Genomic DNA, 17,288 nt, shown 5'->3' on the forward strand with positions numbered 1-17,288 from the left:
AAGTCTCACTTTAACACAGGTAAACTTCTTAATCTGGATTAAATTAATGTTTCAAAAGTAATACTTCACTTCTGTTATTAGCTGTGGACATATTCAAAAAATATACTTGATTTAGAGGGGAAAAATATTTCAAAATACTAATTCGCTGCCGTTTTCTTCTTGTGTTGGATTGAAAAAGACTGATCAAGTTTAGAGTTTGTTCGTGACAGTCACAGTTCAAAGTATCCCATGTTACAACCGCCCTCTTTCTTCCCTATCGGACGAATGTGTAACAGTCGCGTCCCCCTTGAAGGAAACCCTGCTGCTTTGTTGTCACAAAGAATAATTAGAATATAATTGCATGATGTAGTGTATGAAACCACGCTGTGAAAGTAGCAGACCAGGGCCGGGACACACTTTTTGAAAATCAAACCAGGACTGTGAAAAAGTTATGGAAGAATGATTGTGAGCGAGAGAGCATTTGTATCCAAGGCGAAGGCTTTAGATGTTATGTGAAAACCATTCTGTGTCATGTGTTCACATGGAATACATATTACTTACATATGTACGATGAAAAAGTACATCAAGGTCTGTCCTGAGGGACCACCAAACAACCTCTAACCTGCAGTCGGGGAATAAGCTAATGTAACTGTAGATTTTCTTAAGTACATGCCAGGGAATTTTTCCATGTGGACATTTCTCCTTATAGAAAAGTAGACTGTGATTTTACATGGATAAGATGCAGTAATGTCATGACAATGAATGAGATTAATGTGCATGCCTAGTTGAAAACATCTCATAAACTGATATTAGTGATGTTGTGCGTGGATTTAACCCACAAATAAACCTTGACAGACTAGAATAACATTTGATCTTATAGATACTCTAATTATATACATCCAATGCATTGATAAATGCTGTGTTTATGGACCTGTAAGCAAATAGGCGCAGGCAAAGTGTTTTAATAAGTATTCAGTTTCAAATTGGCTCCAGCCTGAACGCTCCGCCTGCTCTCGCCGAGGATATTGACTTTCCCGCAAGTTAAAGTATTTAAATGTAGAGGGAGACAGATGCTGTATGCGGACTGGAGGCGACCACAAGAAATACACGTGTGGGAGGAAGGTTGACGTTGGAGTTATACTATCTGTGTGCATCGTATAGAGGGACAGCTGTATCACCACCGCTGTAACTTCGCACAAAAAAAAACAACAACAACAAATAAAGGCGCGTCGCTACTCGTGGGATTCATTCAGCTTTTTTTTTCTTTTTTAATTGAGTGACTTATTTTCAGGAAATTCACACGGCGCATCTGACCGCTGATGCGTAAAGATCCGTGCGTAAAACAAAAACTAATCGCCACTGCTCCGTCACACAAAGTCAGAGAGGATTTATTCGGACTTCATTACTGAGAGGAGTGATTGACACGAAGAGGATTTGATGGAGGTCGTTCGGTGACAGCGATACTTTCTCCGGACTTTCACTTTGGATTTGGCACCGCAGCGTCTTTCAAATCGTCTGGTCTTTCATTTTTAACAGTTAAAGAGTGGAGAGTGGATCCTGTATGTGCATGCATGGGACCCTGACAGTTTTGGATCTCTTCATTTTCACGGCTATCGCCTGGTATGTGTAACAAGAGGGGGGATCCAAGTGAGCTGAAATCCCCACCAGGAGGAACTTTATTTCCGAGAGCTTCCAGCACCGAATCAGTGGAGTATTCATGAAGCAATATTTGAACTATTACAAGATGAGACTGAGAACATCGAGGTTAGGTTATCTGTAAGTAAAGAGATGTCAAGATAATGTAGTTGCCTTTGGAACTCATTGAATTCGAGCAACAGGTTAGAGCTTTTTAATTTTTCTTTTTTCTTTTTCCCCCCTCAGGTTAATTCAGTTCACGGCGCTTTGCTTTTACGCACAGGTAACTCACATTTTCACTTCAATAAAAAGCATTAATGTTGCGTAAAGTTCTATAATGAAGTAAGTTAAAGTTAACAGGTATGCAGGCGCCGCGTTTAGCGGCTTATAGTTCAGCGTCTCTACATCTGCAATAGCCTGCAATAACAATGAAAACATTTTATTATGAGCGCTATGGCAATTGGCAACAATTCAAACATCTTGAAAAGAGGTAAGCTCCAGCCTAAAAAGTGATCGTGAAAACACATGTGGATGGAGAACGGCTGAAATGAGAAAAAAGAAGAAGGAGTCAAGAAGGGGTGAAAGATCATCGGTGGTAAAAACAACCTATCAGAGGGAAATGTCATCCCCGAGGGTCCCTGAAAGCATCTTCAAAAAAAGATACCGTATATGCACAAATACATGAGAGGATAAAAAGCAGGATGAACTATTTGAATGTGATGAATGACATGATGAACTGTTGGGCCTTGGCTTTTTGACTGGCAAGCTCACAGTTGACATTTTTTTTTTTCTTTCAGGAGTTGCAAAGTTAAAAAAAAAAAAAAAGGAAAAGAAAAGAAAGAAAAAATTAAACATTAAAAAGTCATTTAATATTTCATGACATGTGTTTCCTATTGTCCGACAGAACACTGTGCAGTCTCCTCCTAATTTCAAGCACCATGTCACCGAGCAGAGCCGGCTGTCGGACCGCATGAGCCGCAGGTTGACACGCACCTACCAGCTGTACAGCCGCACAAGCGGGAAACACGTCCAGGTCCTGGCCAACAAGAGGGTCAACGCCAACGGGGACGACGGTGCGGTACACGGTAAGAGAACCGGAGAACAAGGCTAGCAGACAAGCAGTGTGGACTAGAAGTGATTTAAAGAGCCAATAACTCCACTTATGATTCGAAAAACATGACTAATCCATCAGCATCCATTTAACAAGTTAGCGGAGGGACATGCGCAGTTAAGTCCATTTATGAGAGAAATGTGGAAAATATCGCGAGAATACCTCGTGTAATTTGCACCATTTAGTTAAATGGCCTCACCTGAGGTGGCTTAATTACATATTTAAACACAGTTATATAATAAATAGCCGAATAAATGTCCACATATGTTAATCCATTCAGTTTTTTTATTATCTCTGAAATGATGAAGCAACTTTATTCGAAGCCCCTGTGTGTTATGACCAGATGAATCAAAACCGATGACAGCTAAAGGCCATCGTGTCTTACATTTCAATGCGTTTAAACCTCAGGAAGACAATAAAATGGGAAACATGTTCGCCTTTACCAACACGAGAATAGTTTAAATTCAATGGTGCGCGGGCCGGTGTTGAAAAGCGGTATAAATTATGTAGTTTTTGGCAGCCTGTAGGAAAACGTTCGGAGCCAGGAGAAATAGTAGTAGCAGTTGTAAACATCGTTAGTGGCATCAGTGTTGCCATCTTTTATGGCCTTATGAAGATGATTTATTTCTTTAATGTGTTGGTCGTCTAGAAAAGTTCTCGACACCTGTTATGATGGACTTCAGGGAGATACTTTTTTTTCTTTGCTTCTAGCAGGGGGAAAAAAAACTGTCCTCAATCTTAAAGGGAGCAGAATTCCTGTCACCAAAGGATTTTGGTGTGTCTAGCCATCTTTCCACCACAGCCACCACTGCCCATCCACTCCTCAGTGCCTGCTGCCTGCGCTTTTTTGGAGGCTCTTTTTATGAGGAATTTTCATTGCATTACAACTCGATGTATGACTCAATTTATAAGGAGCGGTGAAGTCAGCATCTTCACTTTATACCTTTTCCTATCCTTGCCTCTCCTGTGTGCTCTTTTGTCTTTTAAAAAATCTCGGCCTACACACACACACTCGCACAGAGGGGGAGAGAGAGAGAGTCAGTCATGCACACATTGGCTTCACGTCCTAAGTGGGTGTCACTCTTGTAACCGGCCCAAATCTGACCGCTGCTCTGTGCTTGTGGCTGTGTCCCTGACCGCAGTATTCTCACTCTCCTTTATCCCCAGTCTGAACTGCATCACAGCACAGCATTTACAGACGTTCAACAACAATCGTGCCGTGCAAAAACACTATCATTTGCTGCTATTTTGGACGGCTCGCATGCCATTGTTAAAGGCGGCTACTGGATCATAAAAGGGTTAAGAGGAAATGTGTATGTCATCTGCATGGTTCTGGTTCACCGGTCATGTCCTTTTAAAACAATTTAATGCCGTTTAATGACGACTGTTTATTACAGTTTCTACCAAAGATGTGCCGGTGCCATTCGTCTCACACACTGTAACATCATAATCTACATTCCTGCACCATTTCATTTCATTATCTGTGATCTGTTTTGTCTGTGCAGCTAAACTGGAGGTGGAGACGGACTCTTTTGGAAGTCGTATCCGTATTAAAGGGGTGAAGACAGGATACTACATATGTATGAACAAGAGGGGGAAGCTGATCGGCAAGGTAATCTGGATTTCATAGTTCTGTGGCCGCATAGGACTGAAGCAACAGCTTGAAGTTTGTTTGTTTCTTGGAAATGTTATTCCAGATTTGCAGCTTATGGCGACACGTTGCTGAGACACATTCACAGCCAGAGCACATTTGATTTTCAGATTTGTCTGAGCAGTTGCCTCTTAAGGTTTCAAAGGGTATTTGATTGTCTGGAAATAAAGACAATCCACTTTCCGACTTCCTGGAAATTGTCCAAAATACCTCAACTTCTCTCCCCTCCTTTTTTTTTTCTTCTTTTCTTCCCCAGCGGAAAGGACGCGGCAAAGACTGCATCTTCACAGAGATTGTTCTGGAAAACAACTACACGGCGCTTCAGAACGCCAAGTACGAGGGCTGGTACATGGCTTTCACGCGCAAGGGCCGTCCAAGGAAGGCCTCCAAGACCAAGCAGCACCAGAGGGAGGCCCACTTCATGAAGCGTCTACCCAGGGGGCACTTGCTGAGCGAGAGGAGACCGTTTGATGTCCTTCCTCTCGCTGTCCCAGCGCAGCCTTTGAGCAAGCGGACTAAACATTCCCATCAGCAGCGCTCAGGGGGCCGCTGAGGACTGAAACCACTGGGGGAGAACTGTGGAACGAACACAGAAAAAACCACTACAAGAGAAAAAACAAGTGCTCCCAGAGAAATTAACTTTTACAGTCAAGTGCCCATACACTTTTTGCCTCATCTTGTGGACTTATGTAATTCTTTGTACTGGATTGTATGTAAACATTGACTATCTAATCTGCTAGTTATTTCCAATTCAGACAGACTTTAGGACAGACTTTTACTTATTAAATCAGGGGGAGGGGGGGCAATTAAAGTACAGAAGAGCTCAATATTGTCACGAGTTGAATACCTTTGGTTAGAAGTTAGCCAGCTCAGCAACAAAGAATGTTTAAAGAGAAATGAGTACAATGAAGCTAGACACGGCAGCTATCTGTGGATTTTCTTGTGGTTACAGCATCTGAGTCTCAGTTGACATGCTATCATGCCTTTAGGAGGCCATTTCGGAGAATTTTTAACCTGTTTTTTTTTTTTCTACATACTGTATATGAATATATTTTTACTGTAAAAATGTAAATGAAGTCAAATGATGGAAATATTTATTGTAGAGTGTATATTAAAACCACTAAAGAATCCCTTCACAAGCTGCTCGGCCTTTCTCTTGTGTGGTTGTTTTGGGACAGAAAGTTAGCATACATTGTTAGTTGCCCCCAAAAACTGTTGTTTTTTTTTTTTTCTCTTCTCCTTCTTCTTCGTATTCTTCTTCAAGCTGGAGACCCAGATAACTGAGGGGCAATATCTGTGACAGGCTACTGAATTCAATGTGCTCAGCAAGTGAGACTTGGGCCTGAATGGCCCGAGCTATGCATTAAAAGCGATGAGGTCAGCCCACCATTTTGGCCCAAACAAAGGTTACCACCATGTAGTTGCATTTCTCACGATCGCACACCGTAACCCTCTGATCAAATGGGCCCTTTGTGAAACCTCATATAAAAGGGCATGTTATACAATAGTGGGTTCGAATAATAACACGAGGAGGGGTCAGTTATCAAAAAGAAGCCAGTCACACAGGGAGGGGTAAGGGGTTGGAGGCAGGGAGAGGGGAGGTGGGAGGGGGCAGAAAAAGCATCAGGGCCTGTGTGGCAAAATGTGGCATCGGCTGAAAGAGGGGGAATGGCTGGGAAGAGGCATTCGGGAATGAAAGGGAGGCAGAAAAGAAACCCTCTTCCCAGAAGCAGTTGAGCATGACCATCAGAGGCCAAACGACAGGGGAGGAAGAAGACCCTGAACAGAGGGACTCGGCTGCTCTCACAGTGCATGAGCTGGATGTCCAATTTGTTAGTTGCCATTTGCTTCAGCAGGAATTTGTTTTGACAGCAGCTCGAGCTCCGAAGACTGTAAAGCATTAAACCAAACTACGAAAATGAAGACCTCAGAACGGTCGCTTGGTATTTAGGGCATGTGCTCAGCAGCAAAAACATCTTACATGATGTATTTAAGCAGTTTTAACACCGCACCACTTCAAAAACCAAACAGGCAAACACTACCTAATCAAGTATGTATGAATGCATTTTTTTTTGTCAAACGTTAAAAAAAGGAAAAAAAAAAGAAGAAACCCATCAAGTCCCTCACAAGAATTTGCAAAACAACATGACGGGCTGGGTTTAAAATGTTTGCTTGTATTCCTATTCTTTCCATCTGGGAGAAGACAAAGCACAATAGTGAGAGAGACCTGTGGTTTTGTCTCTGCCTTTTGCACTTGCTCTATGGGTTTGGACAAGTGGTAAAAAAATGCAAGGAATCATAAGGTTGAAACGATCTATATTTAAATGCCATTGTCTCTTTTAAACAGTACTGTTCTTTTTTTATCCACTGTCTAAGTATTTCTGACTGGACATTTTTTTTTCTTAATTGTACTGGGTGTAAAGCAGACAAATATCCCATTTTGGAAGCACGACCTATACAATTCTTTTTCTTCTGTACATGTCATATATATACACACACACATTGACTTCAAAAATCCAAAAGCGTTAGATATCTTCTTTATATTTGTCCTCATTAGACAATAATATGAAATTCATTAGGAACAAATCCCTGCAACAGTTGCACCTTTTTCTTTCTTGTGCCAGTGGGCTTTTAGCTGGAGACCACAGGGTCAGAGTGACCCTTTGTTGTAAAGGGAAACAGTAACACTAGCTTGCTCGCTGACCAGAGTTTCAGTAATGGCTTTCAGGGTGGCCCACTACATGCAAGGAACATGAGGGTATTCAGTTAACACAAATGGGATGTGCTCGTAACAGTGACCCCGGAACGAACAGGGATGAGGCATTGTGTGTTTTGAGTGTTTTACAAGGACATCAATGAAAGGAGGGTAGCAGGTTAGTGACCCCTATCAAAATTGCCCCCTTAGTCAGTTTGCAAAAATAGACACAATTCTTAAAAATTCCCTACAAATATTTTATGTAAAATGTTCAATACATTTTCTGTGTAAGAAATCATTTGTGGTTCAGATATCATAAATGTGGTTGGACTGTGAAATAATGTTTTACGGAATATGTCTGTCTCAAATATAAATGGCAGGACAAATTATAACACTGTAATAAACAGACAGACATCAGTAAACACAATTAAAAGTATTAAACCATTGACAAGGCACTGTGCAGGAGATCTTCTTAATGAAGGGGTCCACTAAAGAAAAATTAAGCGAGAGCTCACATGTGAGTGGAAAATGACGCAGTGAGGTTCTGCTTCAAATGCAACGCAGAATCACTCTCTTGCTCCCAGAGTCCGAATTCACTGAGTTTTGCAGTCGACGTCCCCTTCACCGGTCCCCTTCAGTTTTTTCAGCTCCTTCAGCAGCTCCTCTTCAAGGATTAAGATCTCCTTGGGTTTCTTGTACTGGACAAGAGAGGAGAAAAAAGAATTACTTCAACATTTTTCTTGTCTTCCTTATGTAAATCCTTAAATGCAATCTTGTTGAAAGAGTGGGCCAAATAGATGCAAATATAGCAAAAAGAGCAATTAGGAGGGATAATAGGAATACAAATATTGTTGAAATGTCAAAAAAAACAAGAATAGGTGCACAGAGGAAAAACTACAATACAAAATCAGACAAAAGCATCAGCGTCTCATTTTCTTGATTTGCATAAAATGCTTTAATAATCAAAGTTAAAATGGAATGATAGTTTCAGCAAGATTTTCTTTTGTTTTATAAAATACATTTATATTTTTTCAGATAATTTTGCAGTTATTAAGATTTTAAAATGATCCATATAACACATCTTAGAATAAACCTTCAATGGCTACAGCTTTTTATTTAAAGCACTAGGTAAGATAATATTATAGATATATATATGAAAATTTGTATCTGAATGTACAAATTCATATTTGCCGCATAAGACTTACGCTGACAATTAAAGTGTTGTTGGTGTGAGTGAAGCTGAGGGCGGAGTTGTCCAGTGGCAGCTGACTGCGATCTAAATCAACAACACTGAACTTCTTATAATACCTGGGAAGACACAGAGAGGATGTCACAGATTTATCACGCCACCATTAAGACAAATGTATTGTAAACAGTGCCATCTATAGGGAGGACAAAGGGATTACATGCAACAAGTGTACAACACAGCAGGGGTGAAAAGATCCAGTGCTCTCATGCATGTTTACTTTTTGTTTGAGGTTTTTATGATGATGCATCTCTCAGATGGCTCCACGGACACACTGAAGACATCTTTGGGGTAGGGAAGGTTGCGGATTCTCCACTGAAAGCTGGTCTTTGTGTCTTTGCGCGTGAACACAGGCTGTGTAAAAAGAAATCACTCAGATCTATTTGACAGACATGAAAATTTCCCTTAAAAATAATCAAAGTGAAACAAAAAAATTCACATTAGAAAATGAAAGAGAACATAGAAGAAGACCCACATTGGAGCAGTTCTCCTTGATCACATCTGAATCCAAAGAAGGGACAGGAACCACAAGTGGGTCCCCAACCTCGACCTGCCATTGGCCCTGAGCTCCAAGTGTGCTTTTATGTCGCCATTTTCGGACTGAAAAGTACAAAACATTTCATAAAGATACATAAACTCATGCCACATGAAACTGAGAACGCCAGCAGCTACACGTCAATGTGTAAAAGTCAAACAACCTGTTGCTTACCAATGAGCTCGTCTGTTTTCAAGTCATACTCTTCTGCCATTTCCTTTCCATCTATAAAGAGGTAGTGGATCTTCCTTTTTCCTGCGAGGTGGAATTTGTAAATATTTATCATACAAACTAGAAAAACAAAATGATATGCTGATGCTACATGTGTTTTTGAGATTAACAAGCCAACACAGCATTACCTGTGATTATTCTCAGTATAGTAAATATACAGTACTGAGTTTCAATGATAAAACTAGAATTTGTAATGATTTTTGTTCCAATAAAACAGCTGTAATCGCTGTAAACAGAGACCAATAAAGAGTACTTTTACTAAGGATTAGTTTGTGATTTGAGATGCTAAAAGTGGCAAAGTTGATTAGAGAGATATTACATGAGCTATATTAGCTAGATGAGACGCTTTCCTGCTCTGTAAAGTTAAGAGACACACAGAGGGCGGAGAGTAACTCTTTTTAAGGACACAGCTTTTTCAAAAAATGTGTTATAATGGACACGAGCTGTCGATAGCGTCTTTTATTAGACGTGTTTTACTATTTATGTGTGTAACATGCTACAGGGCCAGTTGTGCCACCTGCTTGTTGCCTAGTAACATTAGCTAATGTTAGCTGGAAAGCTAGCTATTAGTCTGAGTTATCGCAATATAAATAACTAACGGTACGCAAAACGAGACTAAATCTGTCGACAAATCTTTTCTTTATTTTCTTATTCGTAAGTTACTCACCATCGTGTATCAAAGCTGTTTTCTTTGATGACTTTAAGACATCAATCCAGCTCTGCACAGCCATGTTTCTGTTCGTCAGGGCCACTTCCGGACTCAACCCGTAACCACAGTAACCGAGGTATATACAGAACCTAATAAGAAAACTAGTTGTAGAGTTAAACGAAATTTATCAGATAAAAAAATATACTACAAACAACCACGATCTAATTGGGTTGTAGTGGTAAATTTGTGGATATGATTTAAATATAATTTAATCTAAAAAAGAAATAAACCAAATAATTGACCCGGAAGTGAAACATTTGAGTCGAACGTTGTCCGTTTTTCATGGTTCCATCTGAGCAGGGGGTAAGAGCCAAAACATTACGCTTCAAAGAGTTTCCTGCTGCAAATGTACACTTATATTTAGATACGTTCGAATGAATCAAAGCCTAAGTTGATTATTGGGTGGAAGTGATACTTGAAAGAGCGACTGCTTTCTGTTTCTGACGTTAGCGTGAGCTAAAGGTAGTTAGCACAACAAGAGATTGATTTCTCAGTCTCAGTCTGTCTCATGAAGCAGCTTTAAGTTGAGTGCTGTGTCAGCAAGCTTAACTATAGCTGGATATCTGCACCGAGTACAAGCCGAGTCACACTACTGACACGGTTAGAGGGATAGATACTAACGCTGATAATGTTATAGACCTTTTTTTTTACAGCAGGCAGTTTGACATGACGCAGTGGGGCCAACACAGGTGTTTCCAATGATGATAATTAAGGCTCTGTTCCATTTATTGCAGCAGCATGCACCAACAAGCACGACAGCAGCACCCTGACTCAGTTTGACCTGAATGGAACGGGGCCTTAATTAGTATCGTTGCACAGTCACACCTGTGTTTACCTACTATTTACCTACTATGTGAAAATGGCTGCTGTGAACAAGGTCAGCAGTGAGAGTTGTCTATTAAATGACAGTGGTGTATACTTGTGTACTTGAGTTTAGTTCAGTACTTAAGGACAATTCGAGGTGCCTGTAACTTTACTTAAGAACTGACTACTTCTTACTGACATTTCCACTACACTTTAGAGAAATGGTAGATTTCTACAGCAATACTTTTATGTGACAGCTACAGCTACTAGTTATTTTGCACATAACTACTTTCCATCAACGTAAAAGATCATGTAACCAATTATAATATGTGCTTAATAGAGATGAAACTATCCATCGTTTTTAAAGAAGTTACAATTCGCTCCCACTTGACCAAATTCATTAAAATGCTAATCAAAAGCACCGTTCTAGTGGCAGCTTGTTGCAGCAGCTCCCGTAAGCATTTTTGGCATTTATCTTCTGTTTTGTTGCATTTTTTTCTACTTAAACACTTTTTTTATACACGAGTCCATATGTATATTTTTCTTATGTATATGTAGAGGTAGTTTTATTCGATTGTATTTGTACTGTGTCACCATTTTTACCGCATCTATATAGTGTTCTATGTTACTGTGTTGCTTGTAATGCTGCTGCAGTCTATCGTTACTAATGAATGCATTTGTAATAATAAGACACTATTATAATATCCAATAACAATAGCGGGCCCTCTGCTTGCATCATGTGTGCTTTTACTTTTGATGATACTGCTTACATACTTTTACTTTATCAACATTTTGAATGCAGGGCCTTTAATATCTCTGTTGTCAGATTGTAACGTTGAAAAGTTTATTTTCCGGTGTGGACCCACAGCACTGCTATAATTAATATTTTATGGTGTATAATTAGGATTACACAGCTTGTGTTTCAGATTTGTGAATGGGTTTTACTCTGTAACTTCACAATACTGCTTCATATCACAGGCCACTGGTGTCCCTCTTCAAGACACAAGATGGAGCCTCGTCATGGGATCATGAAGGCCTTTCCCAAAGTTAAAAGAGCCAAAGTGTTACATGGAAGAGACACACCGCCAGCAAAGAAGAAACCTGATGAATGTGACATCACAGGTGTGTTTGTGTGCATGTGTGAGGGAGAGAGTGAAAAATTGTGAAAATAAGGTTGGAAAACAAACATAAAGCTGTGCAAGAGAGATTGCTTAAGAGTAAAACAAACACTAATAACACAAGTAGAAAACATCATTTTAACATGATCCTCTGTGTTCCTCTCTTCTGTCCCAGGAAACACGTTTAAAGGTGTCAAAGTGTACATCCTGCCTGCTGGAATAGGAAATGCCAGATACCAGATCTTCCAAAGACAAATTGAGCAGAATGGAGGACAGACAGAGAGTTCACTGTGTCCCAGTGTCACTCATGTTGTTGTAGATGAAAACATGGACATGGACAGGGCTCTGCGCTTACTGAAAGTGGATCGTATGCCCTCTGGAGTCCAACTGGTAAAATGCACATGGCTGAGTTTGTGCATCAGTGAGAAACAACTGCTGGATGTGGCCAGCTACAGCCTTCTTTTACCAGAGAGGTTAATGCAAATTCATCACATACAAAGATTTATGTTTGCCAATACTGAGAAGTAAGCTATGCTGAAAGTGTATCTACTTTTAGTATTTACAAAACTGTTCTACTCTCCAATTAGAAAACCTGAAACAGTGCATGAAACCATTAAAGAAGAGTTACAGAATGTCGAGCCTGCTGCAGAAACTATTGCACAGCCAGTGTCTGATAAAACCAAGCAAGAAAAGGACATGGTAGGTTTCCAGTCGTGACCTTGAACACATAAAAACAACCGTCTGTGTGTGTTGGATTGTTATTATAGTTGTACATTGCATTTTACAGACGATCCCAGACACCAAAGAGGAAGTGCAAGGGGAGGAAGACGGAGTCTCTCAGAGTGACCTGGAAGCTCTCATCACTGGCCAGCACCCCAAAGAGGAGACTCCTGGCTCTAATGTTGACCCTGGTCCAGATTCTGCTGCTCAGAAGGTGGTCTCGGGGAAGTGGGTCTGTGCCCAGTCCTCTCAGTCCAAAACTAACAACTTCAACAAGCACATCACAGACAAACTAGAAGTGCTGGCCAAGGCCTACACACACCAGGGGGACAAGTGGAGGGCGCTAAGCTACTCCAAGGCTGTCAACGCACTGAAGAGTTACCACAAGCCTGTTACGTCATATCAGGTAGCCTAATGCAGATGCTTTTAATATTATGTTGCTAGTGTCAGTGATATGTATCGTTGTTGGATGGACCGTACCAAGTACTTTTTGTTGAATGATAGGCTTTCAGTGTAAAATACAGGGATTATTGTGCATATATTCATCTTGTAATCAGAACCCTTTTTTCCATTTGTTTTAGGAGGCCTGTCAGATCACAGGAATTGGGAAACGCATGGCCGACAAAATTGATGAGATCATGGAGAGTGGTCACCTGCGGAAGCTAGATCACATTGGGGAGGCTGTACCAGTATTGGAGCTTTTTACTAACATCTGGGGAGCAGGAGCTAAAACCGCACAGCTGTGGTACCAACAGGTAAGGCACACGCACAGATTTAGTCAAAATATTACAGACATACTTTAATGTTTGACGTGACAGGTTCAAGCTTCCACTTCCTCTTTTGCAACAAGGTTGTTTTATTAACCCCAAGGCTATTCACATCAAAGTACAATTTACAACACAGTGGAAAGATATTTGTCCTAGAAGTTATGTCAGACAAAAAAGAACGTTATGGATGCTCTACCAACTGAGCTAAACGACACCCCGAAAATCCATGTTTTCAGTCATTAGTGCACCTTTTAATATTTTAAATTTAATTACGTGATCTGTGAGTGAAAGTAGATATAGACATTTTTTTATAAAGGGTTATGACAATGTGCAGCCTCAACTCTCCTGTTACTCAACCTCAATTAGAAAACTGTCAATAGCAAGGCCATCCTACATGTTTTCACAGAGTGCACTGGCCTAATCAAAGCTATTTTACTGTTTTAGACTGAAATCAGCGTAATCCAGGTTAATGGCCATCACTGACATGTGTGCATCAGTCTGTCTTGGTTCAGAGAAATTACAGAGCTTGTTGTTTGTACTTGAATAAAAATTCAAAATGTTATTTACCCAGAGCTATCTTCCTTTTATCTATGCTACATACACGATGTAGCAAAGTATCTTTTTATTGATCAATAAGATTCTAAATGCTGGCCGTAGACAGAAGAGAATATGTACATTCATTTATAGAAAAAAGTCAAAATCATCAAATGTGGACAGCGATGATATTGGTATTTGTGTCAGACATTGCAGTGCAGAAAAGTCCAAAGCTCTGTTTGAGATCACTAAGAAACAGTACCTAGTTTGTCCACTAGAGAGCACTGACAAGTTTATTTTTAAACTGTAAAATGTCCCACGCAGTATTTATCTTAATAAACTGTCATAAAGAGATTCTTATCTAAATGTTTCTTTATATTACATGTAAAAAATGATGTGTGATTGTGTCATTATCAGATTTTGTGAGTGCAACCCTCCAAAATCTAGTATCTGTCAGACTGTGGATCCCATTTTAATTAGTAGCTTCTTCATCGGAAGCTTAAATTTTTCTCTAAAGAAATGCCTATAAAAACAAAACAATAAATATAGTACACATATATAGTGTGCGATCTTTATCAGAATCCTTAAGGAATACTGTTTAAGGTGTTGGAAATGAATAGATCTTTTTTTTTTTCTTCTTCTTTTTTTTTACAGCAGCCATTTTGACATAAAATAGTGCATAAACACAGGTGTTATGAAGGTGATACTATTTAATGTTCAGGTCAAACAGGGTCTATTGTAATCCGAATTAAGTTAATAACTAGTGTAAAGGGTAAATGTCTGATATGTAACATTCTGTATTCTTTAAAAAAAATGTCTTTTAGGGATTTCGCACATTGGAGGACATCCGCACAAAAGCCAACCTAAGCAACACTCAGAAAATAGGACTCAAACACTACGATGACTTGCTAGACCGAATGCCCAGAGAGGAAGCAGCAGCCATAGAGAAAGTGGTAATGTATCTTAATTTGTCGTATACGTATCGTCCTGTGATGGCGATTAAAATGTGTTTGCATCTCTCAGCACTATAGAGCAATACTAAGCAATAGGCTTAGTTCCAGTTTAAGGTGAGATATCTTTGAAAATGGTTCCAACTTTAACCCACACGAATTTGGAAGCAGAACATTTAAAGTAGGAAAAAGTTTGTGTCAGCTTTCCTTTACTGCTTGATAATATGAAAACCAGACGGTGTTCTCACAAAGTGGAGCATCCCAAAGGGGAAAGCTAACTCTTGAAAGTTGCTGCATCTTAAGTTAGCCAGATACCCGTTCAGTCCAGAGCGCTGAGTACAACGCTTGTTGTTTTCATATTGTATTACTTAGATTTTCTTTTTCCTCCGACGCTGCCAGATAGAAAGTGCACATGAGATAGATGACTAAAGCATGTGTACTCCCTAAGGCTTGTCAAAATAATATGTGATGCTTTAGCAGCCTACCTCCCAGCATTTGGCTGGAAATAGATAGCAGCGGAGAGGGCATGGTAAAAACACGAGAACATGCAAAGTAAACTTACGAAGCCAAACATTTAAAAAAATATATACTCCATCACTCTAGGAGAGATGACAGTCTCTGTTTTGTGCAGGTGAGGGACGCTGTCCATGGCATAGACACACAGCTGGTGGCGATGGCATGTGGCTCGTACCGTCGGGGAAAGGCCACATGTGGAGATGTTGATGTACTTATAACTCATCCTGATGGCAAGTCCCACAAGGGAGTTTTCAGCAAAGTGTTACAGATCCTCCATGACAGTGGTAAGTGCCATCTTTTTCTATTTGTTGAGGATGTTTTCATATCTTACTCAGTTTTGTTTTCCTTCAGCAGAGAAACTGAAAAACTGTTTATTTCTCAGGGTTTTTGACTGACGACCTGGTGAGCCACGAGGAGAACGGAGAGCAGAAGAAATACTTGGGTGTGTGCCGTCTGCCAGGGCCTTGCCACCGCCATCGCAGGCTGGACATCATAGTGGTGCCCTACAACGAGTTTGCCTGCTCGCTCATGTATTTCACCGGATCGGCACACTTCAACCGCTCAATGAGAGCCATGGCAAAGACAAGAAACATGAGCTTATCGGAGCACTCGCTGAATGAAAATGTGGTGCGTCAGGGGAGCTTGAAGGTTTATGGCGGCAGTCCACTTCCTACACTGACAGAGAAGGATGTTTTTAGTCTTTTAGGCATACCATACAGACAGCCTCATGAAAGGGACTGGTGATGATTTGCCAATCACGATGCCTTGTCTGGTTTTACTGAAAAAAAAGTTGACGATGATGAATGATGACAATGTAAACTGCAATTATGCTCAAACAACAGATTTTTAAGGATGTTTTACTTCTCCACAGATCATGTAAGAGTCCTGGTTGACTTGAATACTAATTTTATTCTACAAATTAAAGGGAGTTCACTCAAATCTCAAAAACAACATTTTCTTACTTAACACTAGTTGTGCCAAGGTTATGAGATGTCTATCTCTGAAACTCCTACTGTTGTAGGGTGCAGAGCTTTTGGAAATCACATTATTTTTCCGGGACATTCAGCTGAAGGTAGTTGGATTAAAGGTCCAGTGTTTAGGATTTACTGGCTAACCCAGCTGAATAATCCACTCACCCTCTGCTTTCAGGCGTGTAGGGGAACCTATGGTGGCTCTATAAAAAGCTCTATATAGAACCAATGACAGTATTAAGTCACCTGTAGGTTTCTGAAGTGCTGTTTTGAAGCTGAAAATATGCAGCACTAATCTAAATACCGGCAAAGACGTGGACTATCAGCAGACCTGAGGCGGGATGAATGACACTAAGCCATCTGTAATGGCATATACCTATCAATCAAAGCAGTCACGCTGTTAATTATGCACAACTTTAAACCTAAATATAATTTGACCACAAAAAAATCACCTCTTGTACAGTTATCCTGAATGGGAAAATCAACAATAGAGACCAGACCTGTTTTCTGAATAGGGCTGTAAACCTTTCTACTGTGAAGTTGGACATTTTAATATGGGAACTTATGGAGATTGACTCACTTTTGCAGCCTGTCGTAAGCGGCCGCTTGAGGAATTACAGTTTTTAGCATTTTCACATTGGCTTAATTTCCCAGCACCGGAGGTTGCCGCTTGTATAGAATAGTTTGGTTTGTCCTTTCTGGGCTACTGTGGAAAAATGTCAGTTCAACATGGTGCACTCTGTGGAAGAAGACATCTGTAGCACCTGTAGATATAAAAGACTCATTCTACCACGATTGATAAATGGAAACATGCTGATGCTGACATATTATATTCCATTACTGCCATGTTCTGCCTACAGTTCCCCTACAATTTACACACTGGACCTTTAAGACGGGTGTTAAAAGATACATTTCTTGACATTTATAAATGTCAGCTTATTTTTTTAAATGTGGTCTTGTGAGTTGAGTGAACTGATATATTAACATTTTAAAATCTGGGATGCTTGACATAGTATATTTTGAGTAATGATAATAAAACATTAACTGTCTTCATTCATGTGTCTGCTTCACATTAATGGACTAAAATGAGAAGAATGTTCTAGCTGCAATGGGGGC

The 17,288-nt window shown here is 40.1% G+C and overlaps 3 protein-coding genes across 7 annotated transcripts; 2 read left to right on the forward strand and 1 right to left on the reverse strand.

The window, feature by feature from the left end:
- Positions 1-589: 589 nt before the first annotated feature.
- fgf8b (fibroblast growth factor 8b) lies at positions 590-5,974 on the forward strand. The gene is made up of 5 exons (XM_010734207.3): positions 590-1,755; positions 1,861-1,897; positions 2,519-2,699; positions 4,231-4,337; positions 4,633-5,974. The coding sequence occupies exons 1-5, from the start codon at positions 1,697-1,699 to the stop codon at positions 4,927-4,929; spliced, it is 681 nt and encodes a 226-aa protein (XP_010732509.2). The 5' UTR covers positions 590-1,696; the 3' UTR covers positions 4,930-5,974.
- A 701-nt stretch (positions 5,975-6,675) lies between these two features.
- Positions 6,676-10,440, reverse strand: dpcd (deleted in primary ciliary dyskinesia homolog (mouse)). 2 transcript variants are annotated; one of them, XM_027283250.1, is made up of 7 exons: positions 10,343-10,440; positions 9,751-9,881; positions 9,027-9,107; positions 8,793-8,917; positions 8,538-8,671; positions 8,277-8,379; positions 6,676-7,769 (listed from the first exon to the last, which is right to left on the reverse strand). In XM_027283250.1, exons 2-7 carry the CDS (start codon positions 9,812-9,814, stop codon positions 7,665-7,667), a joined length of 612 nt encoding a protein of 203 aa, XP_027139051.1. In that variant the 5' UTR covers positions 9,815-9,881; positions 10,343-10,440; the 3' UTR covers positions 6,676-7,664. The 2 variants fall into 2 exon arrangements, with proteins under 2 accessions (XP_027139051.1, XP_010732508.1); XM_010734206.3 differs by lacking the exon at positions 10,343-10,440 and having other exon boundaries at positions 9,751-9,883.
- poll (polymerase (DNA directed), lambda) lies at positions 10,030-16,965 on the forward strand. 4 transcript variants are annotated; one of them, XM_019260216.2, is made up of 9 exons: positions 10,030-10,095; positions 11,575-11,718; positions 11,890-12,187; positions 12,302-12,413; positions 12,502-12,840; positions 13,016-13,189; positions 14,560-14,688; positions 15,317-15,485; positions 15,584-16,965. In XM_019260216.2, the coding sequence occupies exons 2-9, from the start codon at positions 11,604-11,606 to the stop codon at positions 15,943-15,945; spliced, it is 1,698 nt and encodes a 565-aa protein (XP_019115761.1). In that variant the 5' UTR covers positions 10,030-10,095; positions 11,575-11,603; the 3' UTR covers positions 15,946-16,965. The 4 variants fall into 4 exon arrangements, with proteins under 4 accessions (XP_019115761.1, XP_027139049.1, XP_027139050.1 ...); XM_027283248.1 differs by lacking the exon at positions 10,030-10,095 and adding an exon at positions 10,543-10,669; XM_027283249.1 differs by lacking the exon at positions 10,030-10,095 and adding an exon at positions 10,695-10,820.
- Positions 16,966-17,288: the final 323 nt, after the last annotated feature.

Source organism: Larimichthys crocea, chromosome X (genome assembly GCF_000972845.2).
Source record: "Larimichthys crocea isolate SSNF chromosome X, L_crocea_2.0, whole genome shotgun sequence".
Taxonomy (NCBI): Eukaryota; Metazoa; Chordata; class Actinopteri; family Sciaenidae; genus Larimichthys; species Larimichthys crocea.